At 40.6% G+C, this 23,675-nt stretch overlaps 1 protein-coding gene across 4 annotated transcripts in view; it reads left to right on the plus strand.

Annotated features, from left to right (window-relative positions):
* si:dkey-237h12.3 (teneurin-3) overlaps window positions 1-23,675 on the plus strand; it is a 191,238-nt gene that overhangs the window by 146,745 nt on the left and 20,818 nt on the right. For 3 of the 4 annotated variants that reach the window (XM_049585086.1, XM_049585088.1, XM_049585089.1), the window contains 5 exons: window positions 2,141-2,408; window positions 3,430-3,573; window positions 14,325-14,574; window positions 17,901-17,921; window positions 21,464-21,696. In XM_049585086.1, the coding sequence (XP_049441043.1) occupies window positions 2,141-2,408; window positions 3,430-3,573; window positions 14,325-14,574; window positions 17,901-17,921; window positions 21,464-21,696 (916 nt within the window). The remainder of the gene's footprint in view (window positions 1-2,140; window positions 2,409-3,429; window positions 3,574-14,324; window positions 14,575-17,900; window positions 17,922-21,463; window positions 21,697-23,675) is intronic. The other variant, XM_049585087.1, reaches the window with a different exon arrangement.

Genomic DNA, 23,675 nt, shown 5'->3' on the forward strand with positions numbered 1-23,675 from the left:
TATCCATTTGGCTCAAATCAGAGTTGAAAATCCCTAAATGCAAAATGTGGCTCTGCAGCTTTTGCTGTTAGAACTGATTAGGAAAAAATAGACCTGTGTTACGTTTGAGGGGGGAAAAAATCTGAATTTGGACATGCTTCAGTGGCAGTCTGAGGTGAAACCTGGTCAAGGGAACTGGAACAATAAAACGAGAGTCAGACTTGTCGGTTATTAGAGTTCCTGTGTTGAAGTTTTTTCTCACAGACTCAAATAATGAAGAATTCATTTATTGCCTTTGGAGTTTTGCTCAATTTGCATATAGACTAATGTACTCCGTGGTTTGGTATAAGCAAGACCTTATTTTTTAATATTTCCACTGCTCAACAGTATTTCATAATGTCAACTGTGCTGCATAAAATATAACACAATTAGCATGTATAACCCCTAACAATAAACAAATTTTCCCCTACCTGACTGAATAGCTCTAAATGAATGAATGATAAAAGCAAATCCCAATGTAGGAAGTCCAATATATGATACTATATATTACTGTAGCCATCTCGCTACGTGTGTGAGTTCCCCCAGCATAGATACACAGACTCGCCGATGAGTTTTCAGTCTTTTATTCAGGCACTCTGCTCCGTACAACAATTATTAACTTAAACAATAAATCACGTGTGCCCACAGCTGCCCGGCTCCTGCGGCACGTGCTCTTCCGTAAGCTACATTTTTAACAAAAACAAACACACGGGCAGAGGTGTCCTTCCAGTAGAAAGCAGACGACTCCTCAGGACCAGCACACTACTGCATAAAAAGGGGAGAAAGAGCAGTCAGAATAATTAGCAGCAGCTGTTCCAGTCAACTCACCTGCCACTTCTCTCCTGAGCCATCCCCCCCACACCTTGCTCTCTCCTGCAGCCGACTGCTTACCACACCCCCCTCCACAATTACATCACATAGATATTAAATATGATATACTGTATTTAAAGGAGCAGTGTGGAGGATTTAGTGGCGTCTAGCAGCGAGGATTGCAGTTTGCAACCAGCTGAAACCTCTCCCTTGTGCCAGGCGTGAACTCGGGTTAGAATTCCTTCAGTGTACATTGTTCAGGAGATTTTTACCAAGAGCTGAATTATCCACAGAGGTCTCTCCCTCCCCAAAACAAATGGACCAATTACAAATCAGTGTTTTAGCTCGTTGCAGACAAACTGCTAGCCCAGCACCTGCTATTGTGTGCTCACCTGTTTTCTCTAATAACACCTCGTTTCCACAAAGCTCTGTGTATCTGAGTGAGTCAACAGAAACTCCATTATTTGCTATGAAAAACTCTGTGATCTCTGATGTGTTTGCAAACCTCTCTGTGTTTTTTGAGTCCAGAGTTTATATCGAGTACGTTGAAAAAAATTAATCTTTCATGGCAGATTTCGGACAGACCGTATACACTGTGCCAGAGGAAGTTAGCATAAAAACGAATTAGCTAGCACTGATGAATGTAATACAGCTACATTTATACATTTTTCAAAGGAACAGTTCGATGGCACGTTTAGCTAGCTGACATTAATAGCATGCTAGCTGTGTAACCTACAACAGTGGTTTCCATCTGGTGGATCCCAGGTCCATTCTGAGTGATCCACAATTGACTTGTGAACATGTCAAGTTTGTAAAAAATAGTGAATTGCCGGCACAGAGCTTTTATTTCCTTCCCTGCTGTAGAGTGAGTGACGAACGGACAGCTACATGACAGAGACAGCAAACTAGCTCCATGACATGGCCAAACACAAATGTGACGCTAACTACATTAAACTGCGCCAACCTCAAACAAATGACTAAGGAGAAATCTGGACTACATGGTTGGACCAGTTGGGAGTCACTGACCTATGGAGTGCATGCACAGTGGATTATACGTCTTTTAACAAAATACTTTACAAAACTGGCTTCACACCAGATAAAACATAATGATTCTAACTAGCACCTGATTACACACTAAAGAAAACATAGTTATTATATTATATTCCTATATCTGCCACTATATCCCCCTAAATCCTACACACTGGACCTTTACAGACATTATCTACCAGCAAACTCCTGCTGCTTCTGTTACTTAAGTCTACACTGCACACTGTGTATCTGGCACCAGTCTGACTGCTAATTAAAATCATAGGTCCTTCATGAGCAAGTTGCCATACCAGGCAGTGACCTCAACCTGGTCTACCTGAGCTCCAGGGCAGCTGGCTACAAGCCCATCCTCAAGGTGCTTCTGACCCAGGACCGCCTCCCCTTTGGCCTGATGAAGGTCCACCTGATGGTTGCCGTCATGGGCCGTCAGTTCCAGAAGTCTTTCCCTGCCTTTCCCGACCTCTCATACACCTTCATCTGGGATAAAACAGACGCCTACAACCAGAGGGTCTTTGGCCTGGCAGAGGCTGTGGGTGAGTACCTGCTGTGAAGCTGCCGACTGAAGATGTTGTGTAAGCGTAGGTTTGCTCAGATACTCCTGCTACCTTCAGGCAATGAACCTTGGGTGAACTTTCGAAGATTGATTTTATTTTTTTTTCTAAATTGAGGATTATTTAGCCAGGGACTGCTTTTGTTACCATGTGCAATAAAGCTTTAGCAGGTGGTGTGAAATCCTAAAATCCCCCCAGTGCTGCATTTTTGAAGGCCACTGCTCTTTTGCTGACTTCTTTGTTTTGCATGTATGATATTTCAGCAGCAGTGCGCCGACTAAAATATTGCCTATGAGGCAGTGGCCTTAGAAAAAAACCCAGCATCACAAATAATAACAGGATCTTTAGAAGGGATCATACATAACAGCATATTTTATTTATGATTTATTTTTTAAATTATAATTTAAGTGTCATCTTGAGGGTTATGCTACATTAGAGTTTCTACTGAACTACACGCTGTAACACTTGCATCTTAATGTTTGGCTGAAAAACTTTTTAAAGGCTGAAAAAGTCAGAGGGATTTTGTTAAGAAGGATGAATGTTTGAGCACTAAGCTTAGATATTATGAGAAAAAAAAAAGCCCTTAGAGCCACGACAATCAGCAGGATTCACTGGTGGCTTATGGCTGCGACCATATCACAGCCTTTATGATATTTACTATAATGTGCCCCATCTGAGACTTTATCGTTTAAATAATTCATGCCACTTTACACGCAATTTTGCATCTAGTTTATTTGCATTTACACAAGATAAAACAAACGAGAGGAGAGAGCATAAAAATCCAAACGGTGCAGGTGAGACACAGAAACCCCACAGGTCTTCTAAAATCATCCCAGCTGGAGAAAATGACATAGTCAAAGAGAAAACAGAACCAGCAAGTACTGAAAACAACCACAACGTGTGCTGCATGCTTCATAGGCTACAAGCCTCATTGCTGCCATAAGTGTCAGGTAAGGAGGTTGCAACCTTGCTCACCATAGGTATCTGCCATCATTACTTCCAGTGTCAGTGGGATATGAATACGAGTCCTGCCTTGATGTGGTGCTCTGGGAGAAGAGGACGGCTGTGTTGCAAGGCTATGAACTGGATGCCTCCAACATGGGAGGGTGGATGCTCGACAAACACCACATATTGGACATTCAGAACGGTAAGAAACGCTCATATATCTTGTGTAAGTGTGTATGCGTGTGCATGCAGGGCAGAAATAGGTGGCCTCTTAGGGTTACAGGCAGGTGGTCTTTACCCCGAATCACCGCAATAAATACTTGAATCAAAATGAAATATGGTTCGTCATCCCATCTGCAGATAATAGAGGAGAGTTTTGAAGGGCCGATCATTCACAGTAATGACAGAATAAATCAGTGACTAAGTCACCAGGGTGCAGGGCTTGCTACGATTCCACACTACTCAGCTATTTTAGGAAGAAGACGGCCCTTTCGCTGCCCATGAAGGCTCGCGCTTTTGATGAACAGGCGTCATGTTTAATTCTCGCATTAATTCAATAAACTAAATTAATTTCTTGCTCTTTCATCAATCAGGCTCGCTTTAATCGCCAAGTACAATAAATGGACGTGAGTTTGTCTTTGTCGCGCTGGTTCGGAGACACGAAGAGAGTGAAACATGCATAATGAAACTATCAAATATACATACAGCATTGAGTCATTGCTGGGTTACAGTACCAGGAGGTCACATTCTATAATCTGGAGAGTTCAGTGCTGTGTTGCAACTGTGCAGGCAGTAATGTGACTGCAATTATAAGGAGTGGGCCTCAGGGTAGTGTGCATTGTCAGTTTGCCAGGCTGCTGTTTTGACATTAAATCCACTCCAGCTCACAATCTTTGTTCCAGTTGTCCGACGCAATTTGTGTCCCTTTCATCTTCAGAATAGTCAAGGTTACATTTGTGGCCTTCAGCAGAGTCCTTCGTCTCACACTGTTAGACTGGAGTCAGTGACTGGATATGTAGGTTGGGTTTTTCCCATGTTGTTTAGTGGGCATTTAATGTCTCCGCTCATTTTTAATGCAAGGGTTTTTTGTAATTAACTCATCCATTTGTAAAACTTGCTTAATCACTTGTATTTGCAAAGTCATAGATGCATAGAAAGATGGATACTGTAGATATCACATAATCTGATTTGCAAATGCATCTGAGAAACTGCTAATTATACCTGTAATGTTTTTCCTGGTTCCAGCCAGACTCGTGTGTGTGAGCCACAGAGTCTGGGGACTTTCTTTGTTGTTTCCTACAGCGATAGCATCACTGCTGAGGAGCCTGGCATGGTTATGATTGATTTTTTCTTCTGATTCAACTTTATTTCCATTATTCAGGGAGAGAAAACATAAAGCACTCCAAATGTTACAGCTGATATAATTACGAGATGTGGACCGGGTGTTCTCAATTCATCTCTTCTCAGTTTTAAGAGTCGAGAAAGTCAAATAACAGACTCAGGGCAGGTATGTTTGCAGCGTGTGGGTCAATTTTGGGCATTGGGAGACACAGTGTGCTGTGTTTGCATGCAGGCTGAAGTGTCCTAAAATAACTTCTTCTCTATTTTAAGCCATCATCAGGTCATTAGTTTTTAGAGGTCATCATGCTGGAAAAAAGATGAACTAAATTTCATCACACTGAGGAAGATAAACGTTTAACTTTTCATTTAAATGTAAAGATAGAGCAAGAAAGTGCAAATTTATCAAGGTCCCTTCTGGTGGTGCAGAATCTCATTTAAGATGAAATGGTTCTTTATGTGACCATCAGAAGGGGGCTAAATGACCTGATATGCAATGATATGAGTATTAAAGGGGCAGTTCACCCCAAAATCAAAACTCTTTTTATTCCTATTACCTGTAGCGCTGCTTATTAATCTAGATTGTTTTCGTGTGAGTTATAGAGTATTGGAGATATCCATTAATGGAACTAGATGGCTCTAGGTTTGTGGGACATTTAAAAAAAAAAAGTCTCTTTCAAGAAACCATGACCTTATTACTCAACATAATCCAGCTTGTTGCGAGCAGTTTCATGTAGGAGCTATTTTCTTTTTCCAAACTACTCCCACTAACTGTATCGCTGCACAGAAGGAAGCGTGCATCTACAGCAAGCTACTGAGCAAGCTGACAATGCAGCTCAACCAGGAAAGACACCATAATCGTTTACATCTCATGCTGTTAAGAGTTAGTTCCTGCATGAAACTGCTCACAAGCTCTGTGGATCATCTTGAGTGACTGGGTCATGATTTCTGGAAGGAGACATTGCTGTTCACTTTCTGAGCTTTGAGCACCACAGACTGAGTGCCATCTAGTTCCGTTATATTAAAGAGAAAGCAGACATCTCTACAGCCCATATCTCCAGCACTCAGCAGCTCACACCAAAATAATCCAGATTGATAAATAGCACTACAGGTAAGAGGGGAAATATGTACTTTTGATTTGGGAGTGAACTGACCCATTAATGCCCCAGCGAAACAACCAGAATTACCTGGTATGCCTTCACACAAGCTTCCTCTCTTGAGAGTTTGATTGTACGCCCACACTCACTCACTCAGAGGTCGTACTGTTCACCTGACAGGTGGGAGTATCGGTCTTTTCTTATTTGTTTCCTGTTGCTGTGCAGAAATAAGGCAGAAATAAAGTGAATGTGTTGCTAAATTTACCAATTTAGCTTTAGGTGAGCTTTTTATCAGTCAACAGGTTTAGCATCAGCAGCTATCATGACTTTAGTGTGCATCAAGATGAAGTTGTCAGTAATTACTGTGTCACTCATGCATTTGGATTCTGTGCAATAGATGGAGAAATCACTTTAAATTCAATTCATTCTGCAAAGGCTTGGTTCCTAAGTGACACAATCTATCATTATGAAATTGTATGTATTTATCCCCTCAGTGTGTGCAAAAATAATAGTAGTGTATGAGGCACCACCAGCAGGTCCTGTGAGGATGAGGAGGTTAATGAGGTTCACTGGTTTAACAGCACACAATTTAAGTGTTTGGGAGGCTAATTGTGCATGAAAATAGACGGCTGTTTTTATATTCATTCATGGTACTGGTATTGAATTTGAATTGCAACACAAATTCTCCAAATCTCTACTGGCATCAGAAACACATTGGAGAAAATGTAAGCAACTCAAGCTGACCAATCACATTTCTTGTGGCCGCTATGTGGTATCTCCGCAGCCCTGATGTGTAGTTACATTTATGAGGAGGTTCACATGAGCTCTGGTGGAGCTACAGAGCATCCCTACATATCCTCTGCAAACCGCCTGACACAAAAGTATAAATCTGACTTTAGCCACTGTCTCTTTGGCCGGGTCCATCGAGCTTTAAGTAAACCTCAGAAGTTATTTCCGCTCCCGGATATTTTAGCAACCCAAGGAGGTGTGTTTTTAAGGAGGAATGCTTGTGTAACTAGGACTCAATTCTGCCTACATCGTCAATATAGTCTTTTATAGCATCTTACATGCACACCCACAATTGGCAGGGGCAACACTGTTCATCCCACAATACTCTGTAGGTTTGCACAGTAATATCATCCATGTGTTCCGCATGTATAACAGTCTTCTCACATCTCAGAGATTGCACAAACTGTCTTTTGTCGGATACGGTTGTGGAAAACATGTCAGAGAAGCAGTTTCTGAAGCAGAGTCTTCCTTTACTTTGTTCAAACCTTGGTGCCACTTTGTCCTGGCTCTTTGTTGAACATTAAAAGAACAGACACAAGGGCCCATTGCCGATCCCAATCTGTCAAGCCATCCAAAACATGAAGTTTGTGAAGTGTGCAAAAGAACACTGAAATATGCCTCCAGCTTGACTGCTGCCGGTGCGCTGTGTTTCATCTCACCTGTCTCAAAGTATAGCACACCCATCTCCAAAGCCTTCACTGTGGCAGCATCACAGTTGGAGTTGTTGTGAGATGCGTTTGTGATCAACAGATAGATGCAGCACGTGTGATATGCTAATGCAAGCTGCATCCTTTATTAGACTGAGCTGTGCCGCGTGTCTGGAGTTATCAGAAAATTGGATGTTACTGTGCATGAAAAATCATCATGTACAGGGTTGTACTTGTACATGGAAACAGTGATGACAGAAATAAAACAACAACCAGATGGTGTTGAAGCTTTTCTTGTGCAGTAAACGCTGCAGCCTCCCCAAGGCTTTTTTCACACTTTTCACTTGTCCCATTGCAGCACCGCCCCAAAAATAAACTGCAAAGTCTGAGTAAATTTGAAAGATGCAAAAATAGTTTTCGCAAACTTGTGTTGCTCTCTCTCAATTACTGCTGTCTGACAGGAGCTTCATCAGTTTGCAAAATGGGTTTGATGCACCATCCCATTAGCTCAACACAGAGACTTCAGCTCCCCAAGACTGTGAAGTTTTTGCTAGTGACATTGGGATGTTAGTTTATACTGTGTTCACATCAAAGTATCAAAACCCTATCTGTTATCCCATCTCTGTTGCATTCATTTTTAGCACAGAGGTTGGGTGTAGGCACCTACTTTTATCCTCTTGTATTTTCTCAATCCAAACTGAATTATTCAGTCTTGCATTCAGCCACTTTTTGACATTTGAGATTTATGGCCCACGTGGGTTTTTGGCCAAGGAATGCAGTTCGATATCCTCGGTTGGCATGAAGATGAATCCAAATATCACTGTTTGCCTTCATTGCTGCTCCAGTATTGATTCTTTAATGCTGTAAACCTTGACTAATGTCCTCACCCAACATGTTAGCAAGCGGCGGTCCTCTGCAGCTGCACCGTGGTTTAACTCCAGACATATGCTATCACTCTTTGTTGTGACTCCTGCTTCATTTTGCACCACTTCCAACATCTGAGGACTTTTTCTCTTGTCGTTTTTGTGGCGAAAGACCCGAGCAAAAGCTGTCTCCCTCTCTCTGCCTCCACTCCGGAGCCTGTCAAAACTAGATAAGGCAAATTGCTGGTGTCTGTGCTTTAGTCATGTCCTCCTGCCCCTCCTTTCTTCATTACAAGTGGATATGCCTTCCCCTCAATCTGCAGCTTGTCTCTATCTAGGGTAACACAGCTGATTCTTATTGGACACAGCTAGAGTTCAGCATCTCAGTATCTCGGGAGTGTGCTTACTGTACAGCTCACGCACATGCCACATTTGAAGCACTGAGAGGTTTCCTGCCCACTCTTAGCCTCTATCATGGTGGATCAGTGAGAGGCTGGGTGGTATCTTAGAGAATGACACAGTGCAAAGGAGAACAAAGAAGGACAGGGTGCAATTAAGACACACTCCCACTCCTCCCCTACCAATCTCTGCACTCTCTATGTGTCACCAAGGTGACATTGCTCAGAGCGCTCCAGTTTTTTTATCAGGTATGGAGGCTCGGCCTTGCATTTGTACCATTAATCATCTCGGAAGCTGTGATGTCGGCATTAAAGCATTTTTTCCCACTACATGACTGAAATTAGCCTTTTATCAAACAAGTGATTTCTTTCTGTAATGATTGTAAGAAAGGAATCAATTGAACAAACTGTCTTCAATGAGTGAATACATGTATTCAGAAAGGTGGCCTTGTAGTGTGGGACAGAGTAGTGAGGAAATTATCAGTAAAGGAGTTGAGCAGAGTGTGTGAATAAAGCAGAGCAACGATTTCCTCTCCTCACTCAAATATTTCTGTAATGACTAAGTTTTATTTTTCGCCTTTTTTTCTCTAAAAGAAAATGGCCTTCATATTTGATCCACTTCTCTACACTCACAATCACTGTCATAATAATTTTATACACATTTTTGGATTGATTTCGATATCTTCCCATTATTGTGTGGCAAATCCATGTCACTGTCAGAGTCTAAGGCTCAGTGCTAACACATATCCTGCCCCTACCACTAAGCCCTTATGGTCCAGACACGCCAAACCAACTTTAGAGCACTACCGGCAATGGAGGCCTCCTGCTGCATCCCCTGATGTCGATGTGTCTTGGACAAAAAATTGGACATGAACATACCGCAAAGACTATAGCCAACAGCCAACTGACACATACATTCTGTGCCTACGTGAGAGGAACTCTCTACACCAGCAGACGGCAGCAGTCTTTAATTGTCATTGCTAGTTAGCTAGTTAGCACATTAACAACACAATCTAAAGTTGAAAGAACACAGAATATTTACCGTGCACCAGTGAACAATAACACAAACCATAAGGAAACATTTCTGCTAAAGAGCCTAATAGCTAAAGAAAAATCATCTTACCTTTTGTTTTGTTTGTTTTGGTCCCACTCCCTCTTGACTTTAGTTGTTTGTTCACTTTTCTCTTCTTGTGCACAGAGCTTAACTGCCAATCAGAGTGATTTCATTCACAGATGGGCTCAGCCATCACAGTTGCTGATTTAACATGCTGAATCGGCCAGAAAATAAAAAAGCAGACAGGGGCCGATGTGGGGCACAGAGGCGATAGACACTCACCGACGGCCCAACATTGACATACGGCAGACCGTCAGCTTGGTGTGTCAGGGCCTTTACACCTCCATTTTTCCAATCTGGTCTCACTTTCAACTTGTGAAATACCAATACTTGGCCAGCGTCAGACACTGATTCACCAAGTCATCCTTTAGCTGCAGTATGAAGTGCACCAGGTGGTGGCATTTTATGACACCATAGGCAACTACTGTGGTATAAAGAGCAAGAAAGTCCTAATAGGGCAAGGGAGAGAGGAAATAGAGGGGTCAACCAAAAAACGGACTTTCACCTGCGAGCCTGCTATTTATGTCCCGTGTGAAACCAAAAGTCAGTGGAGTTATTTTAATAACAATGTGGTGAGCAAATATGTGTAGCATACTATGTTAATGATGTATGTCACATTACGTTTCAGTGCGTTTTTGGATCACTTGTTTGATCGATGATTGAACGAACCGGGTGCATCCATGTTTCTGTATCTCCAACAGATAGATGGTAATGTCATTGTAATACCATTATTGCCATAGTTGCATCTCTTTACGACTACTAGGGGAAGATTTTGATCTCTGCCCTTTGTAACTCTGTTCCAAGGGGCAAAGGAGCACTTGAAAACACAGGGTAGGGGTAAAAAGAAAAAAATGGGCTTAATTGTGAGTGTTCAAGAATATGGTAAAAGCTGCTTGATGTGCAGCAACATAATGTTATGAGCTGTGTCCTTGCTGGATGTAGCAGCATTGGAGTGATCTTGTAGCAAAAGAGACAACAGATTCTCAGACTTTTTGAAAAGCCTTCTCTCACTGTGCCAAGTGAAAACAGTGACTTTTCTCTTTTACCAACTTCTAACCAAAACTCATACACGCCTCCACACATTCATTATACTAATCAATGAGCACACACATCCCTAATGGTTGATCCATTCAGCTGCCATACTCGTACTTTGACTCAAAGTCTCCTCTGCAAAATCTGTCGAGGGAGCACAAGTTTGTTTCAGTCTGTGCAGGAAACGGAGCTTTGCCAAATTTTATTTCTGCTTGTCTCGCATAACAACAGTAGCTGTATCTTATTCATGAGAGAGTTTTATTTACAGTTTGCACCCAAACTCTGCTGCAAAATCAGAACAGAGCCAAACAAAAGTGAGAAATATTTTTAAATACATTGACTGACTGAAAAGCTATTTCAGCCCAAACGCTGCTGGAGTCCCCCTCTTCAGCCTGGGGCACCGGATAGTCGGAAGCCAAATTCCCATCAGTGCAGCACTCCAGCTGAGGCGTCCCGAGCTTGATCCTCACAACAATCATCAGCAGTAATGTGTCATGACCAAGTGTCCTTGAGGGAAGAAAACTGAACCTTAATCTGCTCACTCACTCTAAGTTGAGAGCAGCAGAAGTTGTGTGTGTGTGATAAAGATAAAAGTGAAAGAGTATAGTGTCCATACTAAGTGTGGCGTCATCATAGGGGGTAGCTGATGATTGATTAGTGTATTGAATCCATTCCATTACGCTGTGTAATAGCCTATAGTAAGACTTGTGTGTACAGTAAACTGTGATGGAAGTGTAAATAGAGAAGACCGCGGCAGCTTGCCAAAATGACCTGAGCAGTAAATGTTTTTTCTTTTTTCTTAAGCTGAACGTCAGCCAAACTGCTAGACTGCTGTACTGCTGCAACTGATCCATGTCCTACACACTGCATTAGGCTCCCGGATATTAGAGACGTCTTTGTCTTTCCCGAGAATGTTAAGGAGCTATTACACAAACAGACATTAAAATTCTAGTCAGATTACATAGCGTATTTGTTATTTGTAGCTATGTGTCTGGATGCAGCGTCAACCTTTTAGCCCAGTTAGAGGTTTCATCACACTGCGTGTTTCATTCAGTGAGCAGGCACATGGATCACAGTTCAATTAGAGTCCCAAGGTCGCGCGTTTGATGGCGTCACGCATAAAGCCGTCCCCCGGACCTATTTGTCTTTGTTAGAGGCTCATGTATAATGCTCTCGGATACAAAAGACGGATTGGTCAGATCGTCCTGTCAAGAGTCTCGCCAGACCGTGCCTTCATTTGAATTTGCCCTTCAATCAATTAAATCAATGAAAGGAACTAATCAGCGGAGGGACAAGCAGCACGGCCGCACGCTCGATTTCACATACATCGAGGGTTACGATGGCTTACGGGATAACGCTGTGGGAGAACGACATTATGTGGCCATTCAGTGGTGTCATAGATTCCCTAATTAGGACAGAGGCAGTGTGAATTCAAACAAGTTGTTGGATGTGAATAATTAAGTGCTTCCAGCATGCACTTCTTCCCTTTGATGTGTTTTTCCCCCTTTGAAGAGAGTCCCACTATATCTGTACCCCCCCCCCCCCCCAAAAAAAAAAAAAAGCCAGTTATATCTGCCTCTTGTTAAAATATTAATCTGTAGTGAGTCACCAAATTTGGTGAGTCCTCTGTGTGATGTATGCACCGTTATTAGGGGGAAGTACACTGCACTGTATTTATGTTTACCACCTCCCTGTGACTTGGGGAGAAGCAGCTCCCTGGCAAGTTAAAAGAACATAATTTTACATAAAATTTACTTCAGCTTTGTGTAAGGTTTTTAGGAACACACTGAAATGGTTTTATAGTTGTACAATAAGTATTTGGGTATATCAGTTGGATGGGTGGTCTGCTGGGTGCATTTGTGCTGTGTCCTCTCGATGCAATCATTGTCTTCACTCGCAATAACAAAGAAAACTCATTTAAACCACAATTTCTTAAGTTATGAAAAACATATTAGCTATGTGTCCTGGAGGCAAAGGTAAAAGGCCTCTTACACCTCTGAAATAATAACTGACTTGCTGACGGACTACAATAACAAGAAGCTGTCATTAGCCCTATCCGCACGAGACTAGTACTACCTGGGGACCTCTGGTAATTTGTAATAATTGTGGAGGTCGGCTATGATCTTAATCCCAGGCAAATCTGCCATGTCAGTCATTTGTCAAGTAAAAATTCCACTGCCAATTACCTGCCATATTTGCATCCCTGTGATTTGGTGCCGTATTTAGATTTTCTGTTTTCTCCGCGCCTCTTTCCCGGTTGAGAATTACGGGGGCTCCACTGGCAGCTATAAATTAAAGTTTTGACAGCATTTTGGGTGCAGGAGGCTCATCTCACTATGCAGCGTGGGGACTCATTTGCCGAAAGAGCGAGCTCAAATCAATCAGAGGAGAGAAGTCTCCAAAGATGATGACGAGACAAATGACATGTGAATGTGTGGCAGAATCGGATCTTTTTATTTAACCCACATTTAAAGTAAATAGGAGGTTAACACTGTACGTGACTGCACAGTGTTTCTGTGTTGTGTAGAGTGGAGTCACAAATGACTGTTTGCATCATATCTGGGGATATTGTCTGTAAATTAAGTAAAATACAGATTGTGTTTATCCCGTGCGATTGTGCCACACAAAACAGACATGGGGGAGTTAATTTCTGAATCACATGAGGTCCCCATGTAATACTAGTCCCATGCAACCAGGGCTGTAGGTGTACTGTATTTGTTGTTCATGGAGAGGATGTTGGATTATGTAAAGAGATTACGAAAGCATAATTAAACCCCATTTAATTGTGTAATAAACCATGAATGTACCATTTTTAGTAATCATAAAGATATGTGTAGTGGTATTGGAAAAATATAGTGTCTAATCACTGCAGATCCAAAGGAAGGTAGTTACCTTCTTTTACTTGTGTTTCCAAGTTTGTGAAATGGCATTTAGACTGCAACCGTGAGTCAGTTAGTGTGTATTAAGAGCTAAAATAAAATAAATGTCTTAATATATTCTTGCATATTAAGCTAAATCAGCCAAATATATTTTTTCCTTGGTCATTTCATAGCAGTTAGTTTCACAGTATATTGAGAATTCACAAGTTATATTAAGTTACATTCATAATTAATGCATTAACTCACATTCATAGATGAATGTCATTAATTAATTCAGGTAAGACTTTAGTTTCTTACATGTCTTTTTTTTTTTTTTTAAAGGAATAGTTTTGTAAAATATGCTCATTGGCTTTCTTGCAATGAGTTCAATGAGAAGATCTATACTAGTTATAAGTGTCGAGTATGGAGGTAGAACCAGGAGGAGGCGGTTGGCCTAGTTTAGCCTGAAAGCAGAGGGAGAGGAACAGTTGCAGCACATAACTCTATCTAAAACCACTACTTGTCTTTTTTGTGAATGTTCGTGTGCAGATTAAACAAGTGAGACAACGTTAATTAGGTAGGCATAATTTTCTCATCTAGCTCTGGGCAAGAAATCAAGTAAGCGTGCTTCCCAAATATCATACTGTTTCTTTACAGTGTTGAACAGTAGTACTGTAAGTTGAATGTATGTATTTACCTTAACTGTGTTTTTCATTTTATACTTTTAAATAGTAAATAATGAGTTCAGTATCTGTTACTGGTGTCAAACGCCAATCGTGCTTTCACAATGACAAATAACTGCTGTTTTGTTTCCCAGGAATTCTTTACAAAGGCAGCGGGGAGAACCAGTTCATCTCCCTCCAGCCACCTGTGATCTCCACTGTCATGGGAAACGGGCGGCGGAGAAGCATCTCGTGCCCCAGCTGTAATGGGCAGGCCCAAGGCAACAAGCTGTTGGCGCCGGTGGCTCTGGCGTGGGGCATCGATGGAAGTCTGTACGTCGGAGATTTCAACTACATCCGACGCATCTACCCGTCGGGCAATGTCACAAGTATCATGGAGCTCAGGTAAGATCAAGACCTCATTGTTGGGATTGTTGTAAGAGCATGTACCACCTAGTCTGGGACATTCATTGTGCAGTCTGTCCCTGGTACAAATTCAAAGGTATAAGTATAAACCATTAGGTTTGTATGAAGCAATTTCTAGTAAGTCAAGACGAAAGGACAAAAATGATACTTTATTGTAGTGTTTTGTGTTACAGTATCAAAGGAATACTTCACCCCCCAAATGACCATTTCTGTTTCACTTACTCACCCCATGTTACATTTAATTAATGAAGTAAATTCTGTTTTTCTCACGTGTTGTTAAGTCCACGTTCTCGGGGAACCTAGACATAACATGCTGTGACTCACCACTTCTTCCACTCCCAAGGAAAGCCAGTTACACAATATTTCAGACGACAAAGTAAGCAATTTCACTTCAGAGGAGAGCAGTGCCCAAAACAACAAACAAAACGAACTCATTGACCCAGAACTTCCCTAACAAAAAAACAAATGTGAAACAAAAGACAAGTCTCTAACCTAAACTCCCACCATTCAAAACAAGAGAAAGGAACTTGGTAATGCCAAACAAAAAGGGCTACTCACTCTAACTAAAACTACTTTAAGTGCTCTATTCACAGTGCTCAAACAAAGGAATACAAAAAACAACAACTTTTAACTCCAAAGAAGTAAATTGCAAAACAAAATTCAGTTCACTTACTGTTAACTGATCAAAAAGCTTTCCTAAATACCAAGGTTATAGCATACATACACACACAAATTTTTGCCTGCAGGTACTGGCTTCTTTGGAAGTGGCAGTGAACGAAGAATCCAAAAACTGAGAAAATTCTTGATGAATTTAAGTAAGAGGGGTTGATGTTTAACAACAGCAAACTATATCATAACATCCATTCACAAACTCTCACACAACATGTGCAGTATAATCCAAGCCTTAGTACTTCCCAGACAGACAGCCTTTTCTGACAGGGAACTGAAACTTATGTCACTCTCTTCTTGACAAAAACCGTAATTTTACCTCACTGAACATCGGAGCTGCTGGTCAGTTGTTTGTGTAATTGTGTGACTTTGGTGTTTATAGGGGTTTGTTAAGATTCACCAAAGTCAGACAATAACACAGACAAACTAAACGAACAATGGCAGCGGTAGACCAGCAGCTGCCTTTAACAGCAAGGTTAAATTACTGCTTATGTCAGTGGAGTCTGGCTTTGAAGACGGCATACCGGTAGATAAGTTTCACTTTCAGTTCCACTCCCCAAAAGAAAGGGCTGTCTGTTTGTAAAGTACTGAGCATACAACTGATACAACTAGATAAATGCGAATGGGATTAAACTTCACAACTTGAGTTTATAAACAGATGTTTGTTTGTTTGTTTGTTTTTAAGATTATTTTTGGGACTTTTTAGCCTTTAATGACAGGACAGTCAGAGGCGTGAAAGGGAAGAGACAGAGGGGACGGCATGCAGCATAGGACCATGCCTGGAATCAAACCTTTGGCTGCAGCGACAAGGACATTGCCTTTGTAAATGAGGCAGCTGTTCTACCGACCGAGCTAGTGGGCGCCCCATAATGTTTTCATATATTTTGACTGTTGTTGAAGGAAGACCCCTTTGCCTTCAATTCACTGAGAATTTTTTTTGTTTTTGGATTTTTTGTTCATTGATATTTATCATAACACTTGGTGAGCAATAGATAATCAAATGGCCACTTGGAGGATGCAGTATTCCTTTAACATTATAGTGACTTAATATGTATTCATGATTTTTTTTTTTTTTTGTAACTCAAGTTCAATAAGAACAAACAAAAACATGCAGCATACTGTAGGTGACCTTTAAAAGTGCTAAAATATGGACAGTTAAAGGTTCTGGATCCCACTTTACATTTCTACATTTAGTCTCCAGTGTGGAGAGGGAAACCAAAATGGCATGGTGGACAGACTTTCAGTCACACACATCTTTCCCCCACCCATAGAAATTTGAAATCTTTTCCCTATCCATCTCCATAATTAGGAAAGACATCCTGTCTTCAGCGTGTAATTGGGATGATTTACGCCCTCATGCCAAGTTGGCTTCTCTCGGCAATGACTCTGATTCGGCCAGTTGGCTTATTTCAAAGTGGCAGATGTTGATTAAATGTACATTGGGCCATCATCCTCCATGAGACACATACATGACAAACATATGAAAACCACCCTAAAAAGCACAAAGGTCGCCACATTGTTGGCAGGTAGTTGTACATCAAGTAGTTTGTAGGTCAACGTTCAGATTACAAGGACCAAAAAATAAAACTGATAGATGAAAATCTAAGAGGGGAAGTAATTGAAAAACATTCCTCTCTGCTCCAGGAATATGCCCACATACCTTTGCAGTGATTAGCCACTACAGAGCAGTTCTCCTGTGGGGAAGTGCGTAACACTATGAATGGGAAGCAGGGTGCTGCTGTAAAGAAGCCTGCATGCTCAGCAACCCTTTCCAAGATAAATAATGGTTTAAGAAATGGTTTGTGTCTCCAAGCAACTGTTTTACTCTGTTTACAAGGAGAAAAACACAAAACACTACTATGAAAACTTGTTGTGTTAGCCAAATTAAATTCACTCTGACATAAAAGATGCACTGAGGAGAATTTTAGTTCACATTAGATGGCAGTTGCAGAGCAGATTTAAACCAGTATAGAAGAAAGAGTATAATTTTCTTTGTTTGCAAAATATCTTATTTTTTATTTGAAGCTAATCTTGTCTACACATTTAAAGAGCAAAGTGGTGTCAGTTTTTGGTATGTACTGTATGAATCATGCTTGTTGTGTAAAAGTCCAAATACTCCATATGGGACTCCCTGAGCCTCTCTCTCGAATGCTGTTAGCGTAAAGTCTGTATTTAGATTCTGGCTTCAGCAGTCAATGTAACAAGTGGTAGAATCAATATTTCAATATGAGTGGCCAAATTGAGAAGAGCAGTGGTAATGTAGGATGGGGCTTTATGAAGATAGGAGTACATATTTCCTCTCAATGGATTGTAACTCTCTGCCACAGTCCCGCCTCTCCACTTTCTGCCAAACGGATTGTCATTGCCTTTGACTTTTTCTAGTGGCTGTGTTGATTCTTCAAGGGGATACTTTGACTTTCGGAGTTTCAGCTGCTTGTTTTTGTCCTCACCGGATACTGTGAGGGAGAAACGCTAGCCTTTTAAAGCCTATAAGTCAGTCCTATGGCAATGAAACTGTCTCATTGGGCAAATAGCAGCCTTGAAAATGAGAAGTTAAAGTATCCTTTTAAGATGAACCGATTTCATTGTCTTGATTCTTTTTCCTCTCTTCCTGCTCCCTCGGTACCCTGTTGTAGAAATAAAGACTTTAGACACAGGTAGGTGTATTATCATAGTGCATGTCGCTTTAGTATTCTTTGTACATCACCATCTGTATCATCCTCTTTTTAAGTATATGGATAACTCTTTCTTTTACAGTCGCCTTTAGCACCAGTGATTACCATGTGTAATTATAACAAAGCAATTATGTCTTGATTACATCTAAACAAGAGGGAGAGTGCACAGTCTTTTGGAATTTGTACAATGTGACTTTTTTCACAAAACTGCTAAAACACACTGCGACCTTTTACATATTTAAATAATTTCTAGGCATACGTTTTTAAAAAAACAAGGGATTTGATGTAAATATACAATCAACATGCATGTTCCTAGTGTGATGTAGTTTGATGCAACAGCGCTGCAATAAGCAGAACCATTGTGAAGCCTATAATTACATTTACAGTGATGGTGTTTGGCAGATGCTCTTATCCAGAGGGGCTTACACAACTGCTTTGTATTCATGATTAAGACAACAGCATCAGATCAAGTGAAGATGCACATTGGTGGCAATTAGGTTGTCCCAGTGATTAACAGGACCGCAAGCGCCAGAGGTGCTACACAGAGTAAACTGGAGCAACTTTGTTTAGCTGGTTGTCAAGGCGGTGGCGGTGTCTCCTGTGTGACAACGGCTTTATTCTAAATGAATGCGTGCTTTTTAAATTAATTTAAAACCTCAACTAATTTGCTTGATTCGTCCGCTCAAAGTAGCAGCAGTGTCCTCCAAGTTTTACTAAAGGGTGTATTGTTTCCCCTTCGTGTAATTCTACCTGCTCTGATCAGATGCAGTACAGTTTTGATCGATGCCTGTATCAGAGTATTTCCTTGTAAGCTCAACATGACCACGAGAGAAGATAAATAAAGCTTGGAGTGCTTCTTATCAGTCACCAGAATAAATTTTGTTTTGATTGTCCTCCAGAGGTCGTTTGTGTAGCTCTGATGATGTAGGATAGATGACCGCAACTGTTTAGATCTCGGTCGGTCTATGTGACTTATGTTTCCTGTCAGGTTGTTTTTTTTGAACCTTGAAGGGATAGTTTGGATCTCTCAAAGGTACTTATTCAAAGTCAGTACAGTAGATGTCGGTCAGCACGCCACCAGTGTGGAGAAGCAGGCTGGGATGTGACATGGAAGCTAAGCAATCTACTGCTGTGGACGGGGGCAGCAGCAGAATGTAATTTAGCCACCTAAAAAAGTCAAACAGTTTAAGTGTATGCTGTATTTATAATATTTCCACAGCTTTACCTTATACTTTATCTTACCTACAGTGATTTCCAAAGAGAAAACAAAGCCATTGTATTACTCTCTTCAAAGCTAAACTCCATTAAGAAAAACAGTGATTTAACATCGCTGAACACAGGAGCTGCTGATCTGATGCTGCCTCAATCAGTTAGTTTGTTTGTGTACTGTGTGACTTTAATGTTTTAAGTCACACAGTAGTGATAGACCCACAAGTCCTGTGTTCAGCGAGCTAAAATTACTGTTTTGGTCAATGGAGTCTGGTGACTTTGGGGAGAGCATAGATAGGTAACTAAAGCTGTTGACTGCTTCACGATTGAAAAGGGCTCTAATACACTGTAGCACACTGACTATGAATGAGTACCACATACAACCCCGCTTTTCTTCTTTTCTTTGTCGAGGCACCAAAGGAAAAAGAAAAGTGTTAACATAACCACACCAATTTAGAAAATAGAAGCAAATTTAACTTGCTGCATGTTTCAAAAGAGCCTTGTAAAAGGTGAAAGATGTTTCTTCGGGCTGCATGTAGACAAAGAAGTGTGGGAGTTATTTTAGGGCATTCACGTGGCTGTGTCTTTTACACGTTTGTAACATATCTTGTATGACTTGCTTGACGCACAAGTCGACACAGCACATTGTTGAGATTTGGGAGTGTGTGCCCCTCTGCCAGCCAACGTATCACTACTGTACATCTGTCTTGACATCAGAAGCTTCACAAAGGTTTGATTTATGGCAGGACTGCATAATATCATACAGGTGTTTCATTTATTGTGTCCGCCCCCTGCAGGTTGACTGTAAAAGAACGGGCTACTAATGTACGCCTTGCTGAATTCCTAATAAGAACTTGATGGCAGCCACCTATTTTGGACATTTACTTTGACTCATAATAGCTGACAAGTTTTATGACTCCATCTTCATCATTTTATAAAGATGTTTCATTGCCACATTTATTTTGCCGTCACATTATCCCACTTTCAAAGCCAACCAGTATTGACTGAAGTACCATTAAGCTGGAGTACAACCAGAGAAGCCATGTTTACGACTGCACTGTAAAGCGAGCTATTTTTCATGTTAACTGCCTCTGTTTTTAGCTCTTTAATGACACTTAAGCACCTGCTATGTATCAACTCTGCCTTAACTGAAAAGGTTAATGCAATAGTTTTTAAGTATTTTGAATTTGTTTACAAGAGACTGTCACAGAAAATGGTAATTTAATTGGCTTTCTTCAAGCCTAAATATCAGTCAATCATGTGTTGTAAAATCTTTTGATTCCTAATCCTTGACACATTTGCTCTCTGATTCATGGATCCATTATGAGATGGTAAAAACAATGCAGATGAGCAGAAACAGATGCGAAGCCATTAGTTGTTGCACTTTGTTAACATAAGCCAGTCATTTCTGTAATTTCCAAAGGCTTTTCCCCGCAGGGGAGTGATAACAAATGAAATGATCTGGCACACAAGTTGTCATTTCTGCTTTGTAAACTGGAAGCCCACTGCAGTGGTTTCCTGTTAAATTCTGTTTGACTTCCATCTTTTTAACCGTCTGTTTCACATTCTTTTATTGTATCATTCACAGAGGCTCGGCTCTTATTTTGTCCGCTGTGGAAATGATTCAGTTTTTCACAACATTAAAAACAGATACTATTTCTCTCTTCAGTTCATTATCCACATGCATGAGAATGTTGCCACTAATTTTAAGTTGATAAAAAGGTTTATATTTCCAGCTGCAGCTGGACTGGAAAAAAAACAAGTTACACTTAATCATCCATTTAGGGTGTGTTTTAGAAAATAAGCTTAAATGCTAAACATAACCTGATTGAACATTGGCATTAACTTTCTGTCATTTCCTTTAATGCAATTAAAAAGAAATGCATGAGTCCAAACAAGGTTCCCTAATTCTACTACACTCTGATAGTATGCAGGACTTGCTATTGGTATTAAAATAATACACCTTTCTAAATTACCTAGAATGTTCTATTTCTTAAGTGTTTATCAATCTGCTCAGCTTAAAAAAATCTAATGCATAGTGAAGACAATGTTCGCTCTCTTGAGATGTATAATGGAATCAATAATGGTCTTGACTCTAAATGTTTAATTTGGAGGGGAAATAAGGCTTGGGGTCAGCGGGGTTTTGCAGGTTGTTTCAGATATCTTACAGAGATTATTGATTCAGATGACTTTAAGGGTAAATTAGCTCCATTAAAGGACTATTTGGCTGCACTGTGAGAAAAGGGCATTAAGAATACCTCAGTGTATGCAAAATGAAGAAACAGTATATAACTGAGTTATTATCTTGAATACAGTAACAACCCGGCACACCGGTATTACCTGACAACTGATCCAGTAAGTGGCCAGCTGTACGTGTCGGACACAAACTCCCGGAGGATCTACCGACCGAAAACCTTAAGCGGGACCAAGGACCTGCAGTCGAACGCAGAGGTGGTAGCAGGGACCGGGGAGCACTGTCTGCCCTTTGATGAGAACCATTGCGGTGATGGAGGCAAAGCACCAGAGGCCTCTCTTACTGGACCCAAAGGTATCATTGAAACTAATGAAGATGTTGTACTCAAATGGAGGGGTGGGGCGCACTGATGGGTCTCTCAGTCAGGAAGTGGCAACTGCTAAATTTTAATTTATGTGCGCCATTGGGGTCTGGGCCAAGTCTGGGCCTGCTGAGTTTAATAGATTAATTTTAGTTTAGATCATGTGATGAAGGAAAAGCAAGCAGGACTGGCAACTGCTGTTTATCAGTTTAGATTGTTTAGGTGTGAGCTTGTTGGAGAGATCGGCCTTAGAGATGACTGCTTTCTTTTGAATGTAATTGAACTAGATGGCACTCAGCTTGTGGTGTTCAAAGTGCCAAAAAAAATAATACATTTGAAAACTCTCTCTTCTCTCTCCAGAAATCATGGCCTGATTATCTACATAATCCCAGGTTCACACAGACATAACAAAATGAAACTAAAATATTTTTTGAAGCATTTTTTCATTTTCAAGGACTTCACTCAAAGCAAATAGGCTAATCTGTTTTCTAACATACATTTTTATGTTCAATAAAAATGTATGTTTTCTAACATACATTTTTATTGAACATAAATAGATGATGTGATCAATGTCCCTCTTTTCAGTGATGGGTTTTTGATTAAACTCTTTTTAGGTGTAACTCTATTAAATCCTCAACAAAACATTTGAATGTCATTTGAAGTGCAATCAAATAATGGCTCCTAGAACTTAAGTTTCACTTTCAGTTTTTGGAGGAGCCATGTTTAGTTATGTTGAGTGTAGCCATGCCAACACAGGCCTACTGGTTTTGCCAGGGTTTTAAGAGTAAGGCAAATATAGCGGTCAGGAAGAAAGGAGAGGAAGAGGTTCCCACGGTCACGCCACAAGATGGTGATGCTGAGCGAGTTCTGGTTCTGAGAAAATACATTATAATGACTTGATGAACAAAACCTAAAATATAATACATCATTTTGTTGTTCATATTTCAAGGACTTTTTAAGCACTTTGTTGAAAAAGGGGCTATTTTCAAGGTTTTCCAGGACGTGATTTTTTTTCTACCTCAAAATTCAAGCACCTTGTGAGAACCCTGTAATCCACAGACCTTGTTGTGAGCAGTTTTATGTAGGAACTATTTTCTTTCTACCAAATGACAGGATGCTGCATCTACTGCTAGCTCACCTAGCACCACAAAGCTAGCTAACGTTACAGCTTAGCCAAGGACAATGCCATCAACAATTACATCTTGTGCTGTCATAAATAGGAGCCTCTTGTCTGAGTAGATGCACGTTTTTGTCTGCATGATGATTTGGTTGGCAGACGTAGTTCCAAGAGAGAAAATAGTTTCTACATGAAACTACTCACAACAAGATCTGTGGATTATTTTGAGTAACCGGGTCATGATTTCTGGAAAGAGACATTGCTCAAGTTTTTAATTTTTTTTTTTTTTTTTTTTTTTTTTTTGGCGCTGTGAGCACCACAAGCTGAGTGCCATCGAGTTCAGTTATATTGGCGAGAAGGCAGACATCTCTACGGCTGATATATCCAACACTCTGTAACTCACACCAAAACAATCTCGATTGATAAATAGCACTAAAGTAAAATGTAGTTTGATTTTGGGGTGAACTGTCTTTTTAAGGCTTTTACTGCTGCTGCCTATCAGAAAGTTATTGTTGTTTTAACCTCCAGAAAAATAATGCATAATTTATACAGCATAATTGGATATTCCTGTAAATATCCTTTAAAATTGCGAGTTGATCCTTCGAGATGCTTTTCTCAAACAGCTCTTGTGAAAGTAAAGTCTCCAGTCCTTTAAAGATTCAAGTGACAGCCATCCACAAGTTATACCCGCTATGCACAACGTGTTGTCCACATTCAAATAGCACATGGCCATTTGTGCCATTTGTGGTTGGATTGCTCACTTTTCCATAAATTCTTCTGGATGAAAAGGCTGAGATGAATTGTTTTGCGCTAGTTGTTGCCCGCTCTGAATGCCAACTGCAATAGCTCAGCTTC

The sequence above is a fragment of the Epinephelus fuscoguttatus genome, linkage group LG9 (genome assembly GCF_011397635.1).
Source record: "Epinephelus fuscoguttatus linkage group LG9, E.fuscoguttatus.final_Chr_v1".
NCBI lineage: Eukaryota > Metazoa > Chordata > Actinopteri > Perciformes > Serranidae > Epinephelus > Epinephelus fuscoguttatus.